The sequence below is a fragment of the Spea bombifrons genome, chromosome 5 (genome assembly GCF_027358695.1).
Source record: "Spea bombifrons isolate aSpeBom1 chromosome 5, aSpeBom1.2.pri, whole genome shotgun sequence".
NCBI classification, from domain to species: Eukaryota; Metazoa; Chordata; class Amphibia; order Anura; family Pelobatidae; genus Spea; species Spea bombifrons.
In genome coordinates, this window is record NC_071091.1 from 69,877,828 (window position 1) to 69,894,948 (window position 17,121).

The 17,121-nt window shown below is 40.7% G+C and overlaps 3 protein-coding genes across 5 annotated transcripts in view; 2 read left to right on the forward strand and 1 right to left on the reverse strand.

Moving 5' to 3' along the window:
• Positions 1-62: 62 nt before the first annotated feature.
• On the forward strand, positions 63-2,422 carry TXNL4A (thioredoxin like 4A). The gene is made up of 4 exons (XM_053467113.1): positions 63-173; positions 760-933; positions 1,229-1,332; positions 2,015-2,422. The coding sequence occupies exons 2-4, from the start codon at positions 781-783 to the stop codon at positions 2,184-2,186; spliced, it is 429 nt and encodes a 142-aa protein (XP_053323088.1). The 5' UTR covers positions 63-173; positions 760-780; the 3' UTR covers positions 2,187-2,422.
• A 3,436-nt stretch (positions 2,423-5,858) lies between these two features.
• On the reverse strand, positions 5,859-12,433 carry HSBP1L1 (heat shock factor binding protein 1 like 1). The gene is made up of 5 exons (XM_053467115.1): positions 12,362-12,433; positions 8,369-8,487; positions 7,791-7,857; positions 6,622-6,713; positions 5,859-5,995 (listed from the first exon to the last, which is right to left on the reverse strand). Exons 1-5 carry the CDS (start codon positions 12,366-12,368, stop codon positions 5,990-5,992), a joined length of 291 nt encoding a protein of 96 aa, XP_053323090.1. The 5' UTR covers positions 12,369-12,433; the 3' UTR covers positions 5,859-5,989.
• A 51-nt stretch (positions 12,434-12,484) lies between these two features.
• The window catches only part of SLC66A2 (solute carrier family 66 member 2), a 29,380-nt gene continuing 24,743 nt past the window's right edge, over positions 12,485-17,121 (forward strand). The window contains exons 1-3 of one of the 3 annotated variants that reach the window (XM_053467111.1): positions 12,485-12,604; positions 15,730-16,074; positions 16,564-16,697. In XM_053467111.1, the coding sequence (XP_053323086.1) occupies positions 15,872-16,074; positions 16,564-16,697 (337 nt within the window). In that variant the 5' untranslated portion in view covers positions 12,485-12,604; positions 15,730-15,871. The remainder of the gene's footprint in view (positions 12,605-15,729; positions 16,075-16,563; positions 16,698-17,121) is intronic. The other 2 variants (XM_053467109.1, XM_053467110.1) reach the window with 2 other exon arrangements.

Below are 17,121 nucleotides of genomic sequence, written 5' to 3' on the forward strand. Positions count from 1 at the left end.
TTAGGTTAGTACAAGGAGGGCTTGCCCTCATCAATCATGGTGGAAGCTGAGCGTGCGTGCGTGCGTGCGTGCGCGAACTTTCCAGCAGTTTCTGTGTACGCTGTCCTAACGTTCTAAAACAGTGGGTTACGAGAGTGGCCGTGCGGCTGTTTGGATCGGTTTTTTGTTAAAGGGTAAGTGGGCGCTGAATAGGTGCCGCGGGGCAACGTTACGGGCAGAACACCAACAGGGTGTGCAAGCAACTAGGGACGTGGTCTCCGTTTATAGCTAACCGTATTCCCTCAGCTGTACAGAAACAGTGTACTCTTTGGAAAGGCTGCACACGGTCAGGGCTACGATTTACAATTCCTACAGATCTGATCTAAAAGGAAACAAAGTTTGCTTTAGATACAGCATGCGATCACCTACTAGGTGTGTTTACTATGCAGCACGCCTGATTTAAGAATATTCGGTTTGTAAGTGGGGAGGTAAAAATCTAATACAGTGTAAGCTCAAAGGAGCAGAGCCCCCCTTCTTTATGTTCTATGTGATCTGGTGAAGCTCCAAAAATCAGTTAATGTCAAATGATGATCATGTCAGATATTATGAATATATAGATATTATCTATACAGGTTTTAGCCTTTTGATGTTGAGACCTGTTGGAATTTTTGTTATATTTCTATTTCTTTTGTATTTTTGTTCGCATAAAGTGCTTTTTCTAACACAGCACCCAGTATTTAAATCACGCCTGGCTTTTGCTGTTTGTTTCTTATTTTGTAGGTTGAAAACACATCTGTCAAGATGTCTTATATGCTTCCTCATTTACACAATGGCTGGCAGGTCGACCAGGCCATTCTGTCCGAAGAAGACCGTGCTCTTGTTATTCGTTTTGGACACGACTGGGATCCAACTTGCATGAAGATGGATGAAGTTCTATACAGCATTGCTGAGAAGGTGACTACGGTGTATTAAATGTAATGTAGCATGTTTTACAAACGCTCGCCATACTAGACCAAGAAGACTGAGCTCTTAACAATATTAAGCACTGCTTTCCATACTTATTTTAAAGCAAGTAAGTACATTTAGGGATCTGTTTACTAATGGCCTTGGTGGCCCAAGAGTCGCTTTGAACTGATCCCACGGCCTTCTTTATCTATGACGGTAATAGAGGCCAAATATATCTAAAACCTATTTTTTTTTGTAGTTTTCTTGTTTATGATTTACTACATATTTGTATTTATTCTCCTAGGTGAAGAACTTTGCTGTTATTTATCTTGTGGATATCACAGAAGTGCCCGATTTCAACAAAATGTATGAGTTGTATGACCCGTGTACTGTGATGTTCTTCTTCAGGTATGTCTCTCCACATTCTGTAGTCTGCTTACACTAATGAGTAATATGATTTCACGTTTTCACAATACTGTAGAACAAGACTGTATAACTCATAGCCAATATGCCAGATCTATCCAACACAGTTACTTTTTTTATTTCTACCCCAATAAGTGAATATGCACAAACCCCCCCACCCCCAACTGCCTTATGTAATGTGCATTAATGCTGGTAGGGTGCAGGTTTGGTTAAAAACATGTGTACAAATAAGAAATAATGCATATATTAAGGTTGTGTAATACTATTGGGGATTATATGCTAAGTGCAATTCTAGTGCAGCAAAGAAATCTGGAACACTTCATTGCTATGCTGTGGTGATTGTGCAACTTCTTGCTTCTTTAGTTGAAGGTTCCTTTTATTTGGCCAACATAGAAAAAAAGATGGAATTTTACATAAGCTTTCTGGAACACCAAAGGTCTCTTCAGATGCTTTGCTTTAGAACTGTCTGTTAATCATTGTATGTCTGATATTACTAATCACGCGCAGTGTTACCCCAAATCTCACTGCTGCTGTACTACCAGTACTGCTGATTCGGGGCAAGTCAGTAAGACGCATTTCTTTTATTTACACATTTTGTGTTCCCGGAATTTTCAAACGCTGTACACGTATCACTATATATTCTTGTATATTTATTTCTCCCCTGCAGGAACAAACACATTATGATTGATTTAGGAACGGGTAATAACAACAAGATAAACTGGGCAATGGAAGACAAGCAGGAGATGATCGATATTGTAGAAACAGTTTACAGAGGTGCTCGAAAAGGCAGAGGTCTAGTGGTGTCTCCGAAAGACTACTCTACCAAGTACAGATACTGATACCTCTGCCTTTGAACAAAGACCTAGTACTTGAACTATAAACTCATCTTGACCTCATGGGTGGTATCATATTTAAATGTATGAACCTTGTTTTTTTTTTTTTTTTATGATACCTTCAAACAGGCCATATTATTATTAGCTTTACAAGCTTTCTATCTACTGTGACAAGGTTACATTTTGTTTTAAAATACTACATTTGTGTTAACATGTATGTTCAATAAATGTTTCTTTTTGATTATTATTATTATTATTATTATTATCTTTTATTTATATAGCGCCAACAGTTTACGCAGCGCTTAATACAATACATAAATTCAAGGGATATGACAAGACAAGAATTGACAGACTAAGACAAACCGATACATTTGGTGGAGAGAGCCCTGCTCGCAAGCTTACAATCTAGAGGGAAAATGGGGTGATAAACATAAGGCACAGAGAAAGGGTGAGAGGTAGTGTGGGGGTATCAATGACAAGGATGTTCTAGCAGCTAAGATCGTATGCTTCTCTGAAGAAGTGGGTTTTTAGATGTTTCTTGAATGTCGGGAGGGAGGGTGAATTCTGAAGGTTCCTTGGGAGCAGATTCCAGAGATATGGGGCAGCTCGAGTGAAATCTTGTAGACGGGAAAAGGAAGAGGTGATGAGTGAGGAGGAGAGCCTTAGCCCATGGGAGGAACGTAGGGATCGAGTAGGAGAGTATTTGCTAATGAGGTCAGAAATGTACGGAGGAGCAGTATTGTGGATGGCCTTATATGTCAGTACCAGGATCTTAAATTTAATTCTAAAGGTAATTGGGAGCCAGTGGAGGGATTCACAGAGGGGGGAAGCAGAAGAGGAGCGACGTGCAAGAAAGATGAGCCTAGCAGCGGCATTAAGGATAGACTGTAGTGGAGAGAGTCGAGACAGTGGAGCGCCAACCAGAAGAGTGTTGCAGTAGTCAAGACGGGAAATGATAAGTGAATGAACCAGAGTTTTTGTGGATTCTTGGGTGAGGAATGGGCGGATACGAGAGATGTTTTTTAGGTGCAGGCGGCAGGATCTGGCGAGGGACTGAATGTGAGGGATGAAGGAGAGGTTTGAGTCAAGGATGACCCCAAGGCATCGGGCCTGGTTAGTAGGAGAGATAGTTGTGTTGTTAATGGTGATAGAGAATTCAGGTAGTGGAGTGGAGATGGAGGGAGGGAAGATAATGAGTTCCGTTTTAGAAAGATTAAGTTTCAGGTAGTGTTGTGACATCCATGAAGAAATAGCAGACAAGCAGCTGGTGATCCGGGACATGAGAGATGGAGAGAGATCAGGAGAAGACAGGTAGATTTGGGTATCATCTGCATATAGATGATACTGGAGGCCAAATGAGTTGATTAGTTTGCCAAGAGAGGAAGTATAAAGAGAGAACAGCAGAGGACCAAGGACTGAACCTTGGGGGACACCAACCGAAAGAGGAAGGGGCGATGATGTGTTGCCTGAGAAGTTGACAGAGAAGGAACGGTTAGACAGATATGAGGAGATCCAGGAGAGAGCTGTATCTCGAATGCCCATAGAAGCAAGTGAGTCAAGAAGAAGGTGGTGATCAACAGTATCGAAAGCAGCAGAGAGATCCAGTAGAATTAGAATAGAGTAGTGACCTTTAGCTTTGGCAGAGAGCAAGTCATTGGAGACTTTTGTTAGAGCTGTTTCAGTAGAGTGAAGGGGTTTGAAACCAGACTGTAGAGGGTCAAGGAGGGAATTAGAGGAGAGGAAGTTAGTGAGGCGATTGTACACAATCCGTTCAAGCAACTTAGAGGTAAAAGGAAGCAGAGAGATAGGGCGGTAGTTAGTCAAACAGATGGGGTCTGAGGAAGGATTCTTTAGAATTGGTGTGATTAGCGCATGCTTGAAGGCAGATGGTACCGATCCAGATGATAGAGAAAGATTAAATAGGTGGGTAAGTGATGGACCAAGGGATGGACATAGAGACTTTGTGAGGTGTGAAGGGATGGGGTCAAGGGGACAGGTTGTTGGGTGAGAGGAAGAAAGAAGAGTGGCTATCTCTTCTTCGGTTGTAGGGGAAAAGGCAGTTAGTATAGTAGGAGTAGAGAGGGTGGTGGTGAGTGGTGTAGGAGGGAGTTGTAAGGAAGAGAGGTCTTTTCTAATAGTCTCGATCTTCTCTTTGAAGTAGGTAGCAAGATCTTGGGCAGTGAGAGAGGTTTGTGGTGTGGGTGTGGAGGGACAGAGAAGGGAGTTGAAAGTAGAAAAAAGGCGTCGTGGGTTGGAAGAAAGAGAGGATATGAGAGTGGAGAAGTAGAGCTGTTTGGCGAGAGAGAGGGCAGAGTTGTAGGTGTGAAGCATGAATTTATAATGAGTAAAGTCTTCGCTGGATTTTGATTTTCTGAAGTAGCGCTCAGCTGTGCGGCAGCACTTCTGAAGATACCGTGTGGTTTTGGTATGCCATGGTTGGCGTTTAAATTGTCGGGGGTAACTTGTAGTAATTGGCGCTATGGTGTCGAGGGATGAAGCAAGTGTGTTGTTGTAAAAAGAGGCTGCTGTGTCTGGGCAGGAAAGGGTTAACATGGAAGGTAAGAGAGGTTCGAGTGAGGCTGACAGTTGGGTAATGGTATTTTCTGGAAATGGCCTACAAGTATGAGGTGAGCGCTGTAAGTTTGTCTTGTTAGGGGTTAGCACTGGAGAAAAAGATAGGAGGTGGTGGTCAGACAGAGGGAAGGGGTAGATGGAGAAGTCTGAAAGGGAGCATGATCTGGAGAAAACCAGATCAAGTGAGTGTCCCTCGGTGTGCGTAGGGGAATTAGTCCATTGAGAGAGACCAGAGGAAGATGTCAGGGAGAGGAGTTTGGAGCTAGCAGAGTTGTTAGATATATCTAAAGGGATGTTAAAGTCACCCAGAATAAGACAGGGAATATTAGTAGAGAGGAAGAAAGGGAGCCAGGCAGAAAGGTGGTCAAAGAACTGCGAGGTTGGGCCTGGAGGGCGATATATGACAGCAATTTGAAGAGAGAGTGGAGAGAAAAGACGGATTGTGTGAGCTTCAGATAAGATGACTACTTTGGTTTCAAAAGTTAATTCATATATTTAGTATTTTTTTGTTGGCTATGTATACACTTTGTACGTATTGTCCATTTCATGTAGTTAGGTACTGGTTGATTTCACACTTTAGAAGATTTGCAAACAGACTATCCCTTTCAAAAGTAATTTACAAATGATAGTTTAATTTTCCTGACACCCACACTAAAGAATAATTCATATTAAAATACTCTGAGCATATAGGGAGGGGATCCCTGCACAATCCCCCCAAGTATTTGCAATATGGCTATCATGCATTAAAGTACATATGATGGCCACATGACGTACACATGACGTACACATGATGTACACATGAGGTATTTTGCCATATGACTATCATGCATTAAAGTACATATATGATGGCTTGCGTGTTCCTTTAGGTTAGGTTATGTTCTGCTAATCCTGGAGCCATATCGTCTAACATTTTGCTTCTGATGCCAAAAAAAACTTGGTGTTAAATCTGCGCAGTCAACTCTTAAGACCATACAAGAAAGAATTTCATGTTTTAAACCTGTTTGTGTTTGTCCCACAGATTACCTTCAATAAAAGTGCATTTCATATTAAACATGAAAATGAAATTATCACCAGCAGGTTAGGGAACAAATAATACAACTTACATTTCCTCTGTCATAACATTTTATTGGTTTTGTTTTTAAAAATAAATATTACAAAAAAAATGTTTTCATTGCATTTGGCAAATTTCGCCATGCAGTTCTGCATGGCTGGTTCTTCATCCAAGTCTTCATCCTTTAGTGCTGGAAAAAACCCAAAAGTATGTATCAGTTGGTTTCAAAGAAAATATGTTTAGTTCAATACCTGTCTGATGTTCATTCATGCCTAGTTGATCCGAAGTACAAGGAATACATGATCAGCAGCATTACTGAAATTCATAGCTGGTATGCATTTTGTCATGTATAAACATATCTATTGCAGGACACAAGTCTTACTCAGTGATGTGATCCTGTACCACTGGTAATGTGTAAGGGATGGTTTTGGGACCCTTTCAGGCGTATTATAATTGTGACATAAGTCCTTCTTGTTCTGTGTTTTAATCACCGACAGAATGTATTCTTATATTATCAAAATATAACTTTTTAATTTCGCAACTTCTAACTTATGTGGAGTCATCACATAGGTCCCACTGGTGGGTATTCTGCCCAAATTGAATAATCATTTTGCATAACCATGTGACACAAAAGCAGACGCTGATAAGTAATTGTAGGAACTGTGAAACCTTATTAAAAACGTTTTTTTAATGTAATTTTACCTTTCAAGAGTAATAAATAAAATGACAGATCTGCTAGAATGTTTACTTTAGTCTTTAACATGTTAATTTTGCTAATATGCATTAGAAGATTTAAGCTGAATATATTACACTCACCACCACATCATCAGGGTTTTCTATACCGGCTTGTGTCATCAGGTCAATAACATTCCTCTGAAGTTCATCGATCTTGGAGCCCATTTCATCCAGTAAGATATTAAAGAAAACCACATATTGCGTTCAAGCTAGTACATAGTACCGTGGCAAGTAAAATGAACTGCACTACCTGGGCGGGTAAAATACTGGCACATGCTAATGTCCTCTTTAGAGTTCTGTTCCTTACACGATACATGACTGATTACTGACACGGGTGCCATTCGTTTTTCTTGGTTGTACTTCAGTGGAGTTGCTCCTATACCCTGCCTAGGAAACATTTGTAGCAAACTTTCACCTTTAGCGATACGTTCACCAAGATTTAAGTGGTAAGAGGCGATGAACCTAAAAATGTAGACCCTTCGCATGTTATAGTTAATATGGAGATACTGCATTTTTTCAGCTTGTTGCCCTTTGGTGTGTCAAAATTAGTAGTACGTACAGGATCACTATCAAAAATTTTGGGGCCCAGTACAAAGATTGGGCCCCCTAACTCACACCCCATCCTCCTCACACGTTAGCAATGGGGCAGCAGACCTCAAATTCAAGAAAGGGGCCATTAGGCCCCAGTACCCACAAATGGGCCATCTGAGGTCATTTAGAGGGGTCTGTGATGGTCACCATGAGCACATTGGCCAATTGCGAACGGGTTGAGACTTGGAGGTCACCTTAACTGCTGTAAATGGAACAGTAAAAATATGAAATTGTTCAGAGAACTTTTATAGCAAGCGCTGGCAGAAATACGCAAAGCCCACTAATGGGCATCTAAAGACACTTTTCTTAAGTAATTTATCTATGCATTTCTTTAGTTATTTATTTGTGGAACACACAGATAATTTAAGCAAAAATATTGGATAAACCGGATATAATCAACATTTGGGTTAAGGGAGATGCAATAAAGCTTTTATCCATCTCTGTTGCCAAATTTGTAATTAAACTACTTTCCAGCAACTTGTCTCCTTTAGGGGCCCTCTCCAAATGATCAAAGAAAAATATTACTTTTCCCCCATGGGACTTTAAATCTCTTCTGTATATGCCATTAATTGAATGCTCTCATACACTACATTTTACAAATAGAAACCAAAATTAATAATCCACAAAACTATATGAATTACAACAAACTTAAAGGATATTGTTCTGTGTCAACTGGTCAGACAGCACTTGTAATTTGTCCTGTAGGTTCTTCATGAGACTTTCAGCCTGAAAGAAATTAAACCAGTTATACCAAGGCTATTACTGGACAAGTGTACAATACCAGTATGAGTGTACACCGACCTGGCACACACAGGGTTAACAGATCTTGTTTGTTTTAATTAAGAGGAGATTAAAGGGTGGAGACTGTAATAAATCTTATATATCGTCATCTGAAGGGTGTTGGTAACTTAGTAAAAATCAATTCAAAGTTTGGATTCTAGGAGAAATGATCTGTTTTTTCTTCTAGGTTCTAGATTCCAAAACAGGTAAATAGGTACATCCAGAACCCATGTTATAGAACACAGAGCGATTTAGGGAACACGTCATTAGGATGCCTGGATCTCACCTAATATACACGACGCCATTATTAAGACGTCGGTTCGGCTTTGCTTTACCCCTAGGTGTAATTTGAAGTCAATCCGAATTCACCCAGAATATTCTAGACCTCCTGGTGCTGTGAATGCTGTTTAAATCCCCCCGGTGATAACGTGGCGGGCAGTCAAATAAAGACACTTACAAAATCAGAGAGATCCTGCGGAGTCTTGGGGTCGTTGTCCGCCATGGTGCAGGAACAGAGGTGACTGTCACCGGAGCAATCGATGGCTTCCTTATGAGACGTTTTAAGAGAGGCAGCGTCTATAAACAAACTAAACAATAAGAACTCCAACCGACTTGGATACGTCTGAGCCAATCAGAGCCGGGCTAGCAGCATCCCTGCCTACCGTCCCCACGGGCAATTCGCTGTCACCAAGACACCGGCTACTGCTCGCTGTTAACGTGATGACGATTACAGGATAAAGTAACCGGTGTGTGCATTATGACATTAGATGATAAAGTGAGAAGGAGCCTCCTAATAAGTGTCTGGATGACATAGCGGGTCTGAATATTTAAGGTAATGCTACTTTTCATTTATATATTGTTTTTATACCTCCAGAAAGTTGAAAAGTTTTTCCTGAGACCCAGAAGTGTCATATTTTTGCGGGCTACAGCTAATCAGTACTACCCCAGCTGTTCCTTCCTTATCACCCCTGTTCAGGTACAATCCATATTAAAACCCTAGGGTGGGTAATTATACCTGAAAGGCTCCGACACGGCACAGCAGGGGTTACGTATAGAAAGTGATTCAGGGGCAATGTTTGAAAAACAAATGGCGTTATCACGATGGCAACGAATAGAATTGGACATTCCTTTGGTTACTATGGTAACAAGACCACTTTGTATATCCATAACGCCTCCGTGCCCTGCGAGTGGCAGTTATAAAATCTAAGCATTCTTTTTTGGGACTGGTGTATCCATTGATCTATTATCTTTTAGCAACAACATATTTTGGGTGTTTGATGCTGGATATATGGTTGAGGAAAGACTTGTCTTCTCATCTACTAATGATAATACTGACTAAAAATAATAAATAGGAAAATAAATAAAAACCAGACTAGTAAATGCAAATGTACTGTCCATTAAAAATCAATTATTTTTTATTAATATTTATTGTTTAAATTTGCAACATGGACCCATTAAATATTATCTTTAAAGTATTGCAACTGCTATGTGGATCTTGTTAATTAAATTGTGTATTAAATATACGTTTAATTTATATGTAAATTTAAGTTGGTAAAGTTGTGTTTTATTTAAGTGCCGTCAATAAAAATATGAAACAATTAAATAAAGCAGAAATAGCAGTCCATTAGCCTGTTGAATGTGCTTCTTAGGAGATGACTTAGTAAATGTCCTGTCCTGCTATTAAAGCACATCTCAGCAAAGCAGGAAAAACCAGCTCTGCAATAAGCCTGGGTACACCAGGGCCAACTTCTTAACTCCTAGGTATTCATATGGCGGCAGACGCCTGATGTACAAGAGCTTGATCGCCTTCTTAGCATAAATAGTGTCCCTGTTATGTCTTGGTAGTGAGGCATTCAGTGAGACCGAAAACCCACCCCTGTGATGTTCTGGAGAGTGGTCACAAGAGCCATTAAGAGAGATTTCGCTCACAAGATGGTGCCGTCTATTAAAAAATAATCACGTTTCCAAGAGGGTCTCTCCAGACCATCTTGAGAACTCTGGGCTCCCTGTGCACGTACTGCATTTGATTCAACCATGTAAGTCAACGGAGCCCAGTTTTCTAATCACAACGTGATAAAAGGCTGGTGATAGAATTAGTGCATGGAAAGTTAAATACCACCTTTTGAAATACCCTAGGGTTGTCTATTGTTTTTATTATGGTTTGATGGGGTAGGTTGAATTGGCTGGGTTCAAAGATGGGGGGTAATGCAGGATAACCAGATGGTAAAATTCTAAATAAAAAAAAAGCACCCCCCAAATGTGGCCTTTTAGCCCCCCAAACCCCCAGGTATACACTGTACCCAGAGAATGTTTACTGAACACATATTGGGGTGTTGTTTGGCAGTGACATATACCAGGAGCTATACAGTCATACCTGAATGACAATATGTGTGTGTGTGGGTGTGTGTGGGGGGGGACACACAAAAAAGTAAACTTCCACAAATATTGGCAAAGGCTGGTGGTAGAATTAATCAATGGAAAGTGTTAAAACACCACAACTCGAAATGCCCTGGGGTGTCTAGTTTAATCGGAGTAAATTGAATCGGCCGGCATCAAAGATGTCCCAAATATGGGGCATGGGGCAGAAGGACAAACGTCAAAACTAAGTTGAAAAACTGAGTTGTGCATGTCCCAAATTGTTTTGAAGTGACATGTACCAGGAGCTGTAAATTTATACCTGAACTAAAATTTGTTTGAAACCCCCCCCACAAAATAAATTACTACCACAATATTTGACAAAGGCCAGAAGTAGAATGGCATGGAAAGTGTTAAAATACCAATATTTGAAATACCTTGCGGGGTCTTGTTTTAAAAATATATATGGTTTGATCAGGGTAATTTGAATAGGCTAGCTTCAAAGATGTCCCAAATAGGACATGGGGACAGGATACCAAATTTAAAAATAAATTGTTTTGAAATAGCAAAACGCTACTTATTGCCCCATAACTTGCAAAGAAAAAAACATAACAGCATTGGGTACGTCAAACTCAGGACAAATAGTAGAATCTATATAGCAGTTTTTTTCATTAGCTTTTTTAGATGATTAAAATATTTGTTAAAGTTTTTTTTCCACCATATTTTATTGTTTTTATAGGAAAGTAGATATGACCAAAAACATGGCATTTGTACAAGCCTGGAAAAAAAACCAATGTATAACTTGTGCGGGTTCACTAAACGAGAGAGAAGAAAATTACAGCTAAACACAAGCACTGCAAGTGTTAAAACAGCTTCGGTCACAAGGGTACAAAAAAAAAAATCTGTGCGCCTAACCCCTTAACGACAAAGCCTGTACATGTACGGGCTTGCAGTACAATGTGATAACGACAAAGCCCAGCGTGTTTGCAGCGTCCACGGAAGCCTCACAAGTGAGGCTGACCATGGATCCAGGGAGGAAAGCCATCCCCACAAGAAAAATGGCCGCCGCACAGATCATCAAAGATCGCGGCGGCGCCCGGCTAAAACAGCTTAGGAAGCGACTGGAATCGCTTCCAAAGCACAAACGGTGTTGCTGACATGCCTCGATATCGAGACATGTAGCCACATAACCCCTCTACCCCGATAGCCTTGTGATTGCTCTGAAGAGCAACCACAAGTGCCATCATGTAAATAACGTTGCTACCATTCACAACAGGGGTCTATCCAGGTACTGCATTCAACCATGCAAGGTCGATGGAGCCCAGCTCACTAATCAGTGTGATTAAGAGGTTAAATTGAGTAAATTCTGTCCTGTTTCACGTGGCTGGATGCGGTACTTGCGCTGCCTCTGCTGCTGCTTTATCACCTTCTTTACCCTGCTGCTGCTTTATCACCCACTTTACCCTGCTGCTGCTTTATCACCCACTTTACCCTGCTGCTGCATGTGTCTAGTCTACTCTGTATCCATTGGTGTAATGCTGCTGTTACGGATGGTCCTGAAATGCAAAATTAAGCCTGGATCACTTCCTAAACCCTGAGATGGTGCTGATGGGAGTCCTGAACCTCACCCTTTAACCCCCCACCCCCCTTTAGTTTCTGAATGGAAAAAGACATGAGCGTTTCCTCTGAACGGATTGAAAAGAAAAGAAAACCGGTCAAGTTTCAGCACAAGTCTAGTCCTAACTCTCTCAACCAACGCTGGTAGGTATCTTCAGCATGAAGGGCAGAGCTTGACCCGCATAATGTATAACTGAATGGGTTAAGACTACTCATTCTCACTGATTTCACTATACACTACTAAGCAAGCTTATCCTGCAGCAGAAGCTCACCAGGGCTGGACCTTCATAATGTATAGTAAATTCTGCTATGAACGTGGCTGTATACGCAGCAGGGACCTCTCCCTGCTTCTCACTGTGACACAGATTTTTGAGTCATTTGTCCCAGGCTGTCATTTAAATATTATATACGCCAGCTGCTACTCCCCAAGACGAATCCTCATTGGACGGGACTCTACAACATCCGCAGCCACGTGTACCTTCCATTCATTCCTACAACCCTCCAGCACCTGCACATTCCACTTCCTCTGCGCGCTCACCCGGCGCTTGGAGTGACGTCACATAGTAGAGCCTCGCCCCTCCGCTTGCGGCTCCAATCAGACGGCATGTGTTAGACGATGGGGGTGTCGGCAGACAGAAGGTGCAGTGTTGTGACTCTCCGAGACGATCATCAGCGCCGACGTGAAATTGTATTTTGTATTCTTCCAGCACACGCACGCCAGGTGAGCCGTCTCATCCGTGATCCGATCGCTGGGGGGAAAGGGACCGAGTCCTGTGACTGCTGTGTCATTAGGCTGAGGGTGATAGGTGCGCAGTGTACGGGTCCGTGGCAGGGCTGGGGGTCATAACCCGGTCGCTTACTGATGTCATAGCCCGGGGATGCTGCTCCTAAGGCTTACCCTTCCAGCTCCGCGCCCCCGTGCTGAAGTTAACCCTTTCCTTGTGTTTCTGTAGCCCTGCCTTTCCTATGAGTTGGTGTCTAGAACAAATATATGTTGTAACAATTGACATAAACCTGTGTTTTTGCTTCGATGTCACAGGGACTTTTCAGTGCTGAATATTTATCATACAAAGTAGCAGTTGTGTGTATGTGTATATATATATATATATATATATATATATATATATATATATAATCTATTACCAATAAAAGATATATATTTTTTTAATTAAAATTGTTATCTAGCTCTTTTATTACGATAGTAAAACAAAAAATGACAAATGTTAAAATTGACATGAAGACACAAAAAAGTATGTGTTTAAGTAATCCTTACTATAAAGACAAATGTTGGATATGAGCAGTCTAACTTCCTTGCGATACACATCCTGTTGTACGTAACATGACGAAGCGCTCTCTTCATTGACGTGGCTAACCTCTGAGAGTATATATAAAGATGTAGAATAGAATATTGCAGGGTGCATGTCATTCACCGGATAAAAGACTCTGCCTGGATGGACGCCAACTAATTACTTTCTATGTATCTATTATTCAGCAGCCTATTAGCCCATCAGGGTAATCTCCTTGGCAGGAATCATTGAGAAAACAAGTTTTATATTATTTTATGCTGAAAATCATACTTGGTATTTATTACTAGGTGTTATATGGGCTACTGTCCCATACGCTTTGGTGACCCTTTTTAAAAGCATGGGGGCAGCAAATTCAATTACAGGTCTCGGGTTTACTCCCCCCCCCCAATCACACTGTGATTGATAAATTGATAACTGCAGGATTTTTTTGCAGATTGTTGATTACAAAGCATTATTCTGATTGTAAGAGTTCTTGTCTAAGTTGTGTGTTTATTAATGGGTGTTGTATCAGCCTCTATGATTAGAATAGTGCGATTGTTTTTCATTCATACACCCACAAGTAAAGTATCACTGATCAGCAATGACCTCGCATACAGCTACAGTTTGCATCATGGGGATATAAAGTGCTTTACCGTATAGCAGTGTTAATGGAGCTGGACAAGTGTTTTACAGTTTTTTAATTGAGATTTGATATGTTGCTGTTTACGTCACTTTGCAACTAGTGTTTGATCTTTATCCTTGAGTGTGTAGGAATACAGTGTCTGTTAAACAGACACATTCTGCTGCTTCAAATACTCTGATATGATTACTCAGGTTGTGAAATTGTTACCCGTCCCCAGAGCCACCAAAATGCAGAGTCCACCAAATATTTTTTTTATCACATGCTATAATTATTATATACGTATGCAGGCAAAGTATCTAAAAGTGGGTCTATCGAAACCGAGATTAGGTATAAAGTTGAGAGTTTCCGTATCCTGCTCCTTGCTATGCGGACTCGCCCTGTTTCCCGGGGCTTTGTGATTATGTGATAAGAAGGGTCATGCTTGGTGGGTCAGTAACCTTTCTGTGTTGACTTCACCAGCTTGGGCGAGAAAGCATTGACATTTTATTCATTCTTCTACGCATACTGTGTTTTATAGCATAGCTGTGTATCATTTAAAAAAATAAAATAATGAATGCCTTCCCCAGCGATTAACATTACTGCTCCAGTTCTTCCTGGCAAAAGTTCCAAGGGGTTTAGTAAGACCCCTCCATGCAGATGAATTGTTAACTTGCAAGCAGGGCTCTCTCCACCAAATCTATCGGTTTGTCTTAGTCTGCCAATTCTTGTCTTGTCAGACCCTTTGAATATATGTGTTGTAAGAAGCGGTGTGTAAATTGTTGGTGCTATATGAATAAAATATTATTACTATGGGTGGGTTATTTTTTTATCAAAAATAAATAAATATTATTACTATTAAAAATAAAGTGTTCTGATTGAAATCTATTTTTGCTGGTTATTGGTGGCTTCAAACATCTAAAATTAGTATCAAAAGAAGTGTTCTAGATTAATCAAGCTTTTTTTTTTTTCAGGATTACACAATAAAACATATCTCTCTTGAAACAATGTCACCAGTCAGCGGCATAAAAAGTATAGTTTGTTATCCTGGCTGGGAGTTTTGGTGTGATGTCTTTATGCACTCCTACTTCGGTTTCAAGTCCTTGCTTGTTTTATGTGCACACTTGCACTCTAATGACCCAGTTTCCATTCTTTGAATGGAGTTGGTCATCATCAGTAGGACTTCCTTGAGATCTGACAAACCTGTGTGGTCATTGAATGAAAGAGTGAGATATGGATCGTTACTTCTTCAAATACAGTATCAAGTAGATACCCAGTAACACAGCCCCAAAAAGCTGTCAGCTGACTGGAGCGTTCACAACCTCCTTACTCATGGGTTTTACATCAGTGCCAGATTATCTCTGTGTCCCTACTTGAGTGCCATATGTGGCCTTCTAGTAAAAGGGTTAATGCAGTCAGAAGATGTAAGCGTGCATGGAGGCATAAGCCTTTCCTGCACATAAGCCAAGCCAAAGCTATTATCCGCAATGAAATTTGCATTCAAAATGATCAAAACGGCTCAGCTACCTTGCTTGCCATTAGAGATATCCAGAAATCCTGTTGTGCATGCAGCATGGGTTGTCAAATCTGTGTTTTAGACAGCGGGGCTGTGACATAACTACCAATAAAGAAAGTGCATGTTCAACCAGCAGACCCCGCGTGTTCAGAAGTCCGAACAGTAATACTGTACTATGCTGTATTTTAATGTACTGGTAGGTAAATGTTTTGGTATTTTTGTCTAACTTATCAGTTCTGTTCTAGACATTAGTATAGACGTCAGGGGTTCCAAAAATGAATTGTCTGTTTCATAAATTCTACGTACAGTGGTCTGTCCACACAATAGTTATTCTGTAAAGTTGCTTTCCATTTCAGTCGTCATGTGCTCCTCTAGATGTAAAGTTCATGACTCTAATCTGATTTCTTGATTTGTTTTACTTACAGATTTTACCATGGAATGTCATATCCCGGTATCTCGTTGGCTGTGCTTGCAACCTCTGAAATAATGCTCACTGAATGTATATTGTAGAGAACCCTGGAGAGCTGGGTTCCGTTGTCCATAAAGGACAGTGACCTTCCAGCTGTGATGGAGGCAGAAGGTTTACAATGGTTTGTGGCCTCTTTATACCGGCTGGTGTCCTGGGGGGCATCTGCTGCCATGATCTTTGGAGGCATTGTGCCATATATCCCCCAGTACAGAGACATTAGAAGAACACAGAATGCAGAGGGGTTCTCCACTTACGTTTGCCTTATGCTGTTGGTAGCCAATATATTACGAATACTGTTTTGGTAAGTGACATAGAGGAAGCATGTATGAAATAAAACTCATTCTTTTTTCCTCTTAATTTTTATTTCTTGCTTTTTGATCCCCTTGTTTTTTTCCTGGGGCATTTATTCCTGGGGCATTTATTGGCTTATAAAAAAGGTGACTATTCAATAAATATGTATTTTGCAGCAGATGTGAACATTGCAACTCCCTGATATCACTATGCTTTATTAAGGGCAAATCCCAGCAGAGTAGAGTAGTTTAGCTGGCCCTGTATAACGCATAGTTCAATCAGCGAGATGTTCCCCCACATTACCTATGTATTACACAGGCCCAACTTGCAGGAAAAGCCTACAGGTTTTACCCATGATAATGCATAGTGATATTTGGGGCATTTAATTTTCCAGATGTGATACAAACTTCCTCTTATGGGCCTTGAAGCAGTCATTAAGACCTGTTTTTTTTTTCTTAGTCTATAATTTTTTGTTAATATGTCTGTATTTTCCTGCCAGGTTTGGGCGCCATTTTGAATCCCCCCTCCTATGGCAAAGCATAATTATGATTGTTACAATGCTGCTTATGTTGAAACTATGCACAGAGGTGCGTGTGGCTAATGATTTGAATACCAAACGTCGCTCCTTTACAGGTATGTGAAACTCTAATTGACTATAAAGATTTTACTATTTTACTGTTTACATTTTGAATGACGTGTCACGCATTTTTGCAGGTGATAAGAAATAGCCTTGTATAAAATCTTTGTTAGGTTGTTTTGTACTTCCGAGAGCATCTGAAACCAATGATTTAAATACTCTCTAACTGGTAACTCTTTTAAATCAAAGCTACACTATATGGACACAATTAATGCTAAAGAGGACATACCAAGACATTTTGGACAATGCTATGCTTCCAACTTTACAGTTTGGGGAAGGCCGTTTTCTATTCCAGTAGACTGTGCCCCACTGCACAAAGCAAGGTCCATAAAGACATGGGTTGGATACGTTTTGTATGGAAGTATTTGAGTGGCCCGTACAGAGCCCTGACCTCAACCCCATCGAACGCCTTTGGGATGG

Coding starts and splice junctions, on each gene's coding strand:
- HSBP1L1 (XM_053467115.1), bottom strand. Junction 7,858..8,368: donor CGCAGGATCTCTCTGATTTT/GTAAGTGTCTTT, acceptor AATTTCTTTCAG/GCTGAAAGTCTCATGAAGAA. Junction 6,714..7,790: donor TGACCAGTTGACACAGAACA/ATATCCTTTAAG, acceptor TTAATATCTTAC/TGGATGAAATGGGCTCCAAG.
- TXNL4A (XM_053467113.1), top strand. CDS start 781: ATGTCTTATATGCTTCCTCATTTACACAATGGCTGGCAGGTCGACCAG. Junction 934..1,228: donor TATACAGCATTGCTGAGAAG/GTGACTACGGTG, acceptor TTATTCTCCTAG/GTGAAGAACTTTGCTGTTAT. Junction 1,333..2,014: donor ACTGTGATGTTCTTCTTCAG/GTATGTCTCTCC, acceptor TCTCCCCTGCAG/GAACAAACACATTATGATTG.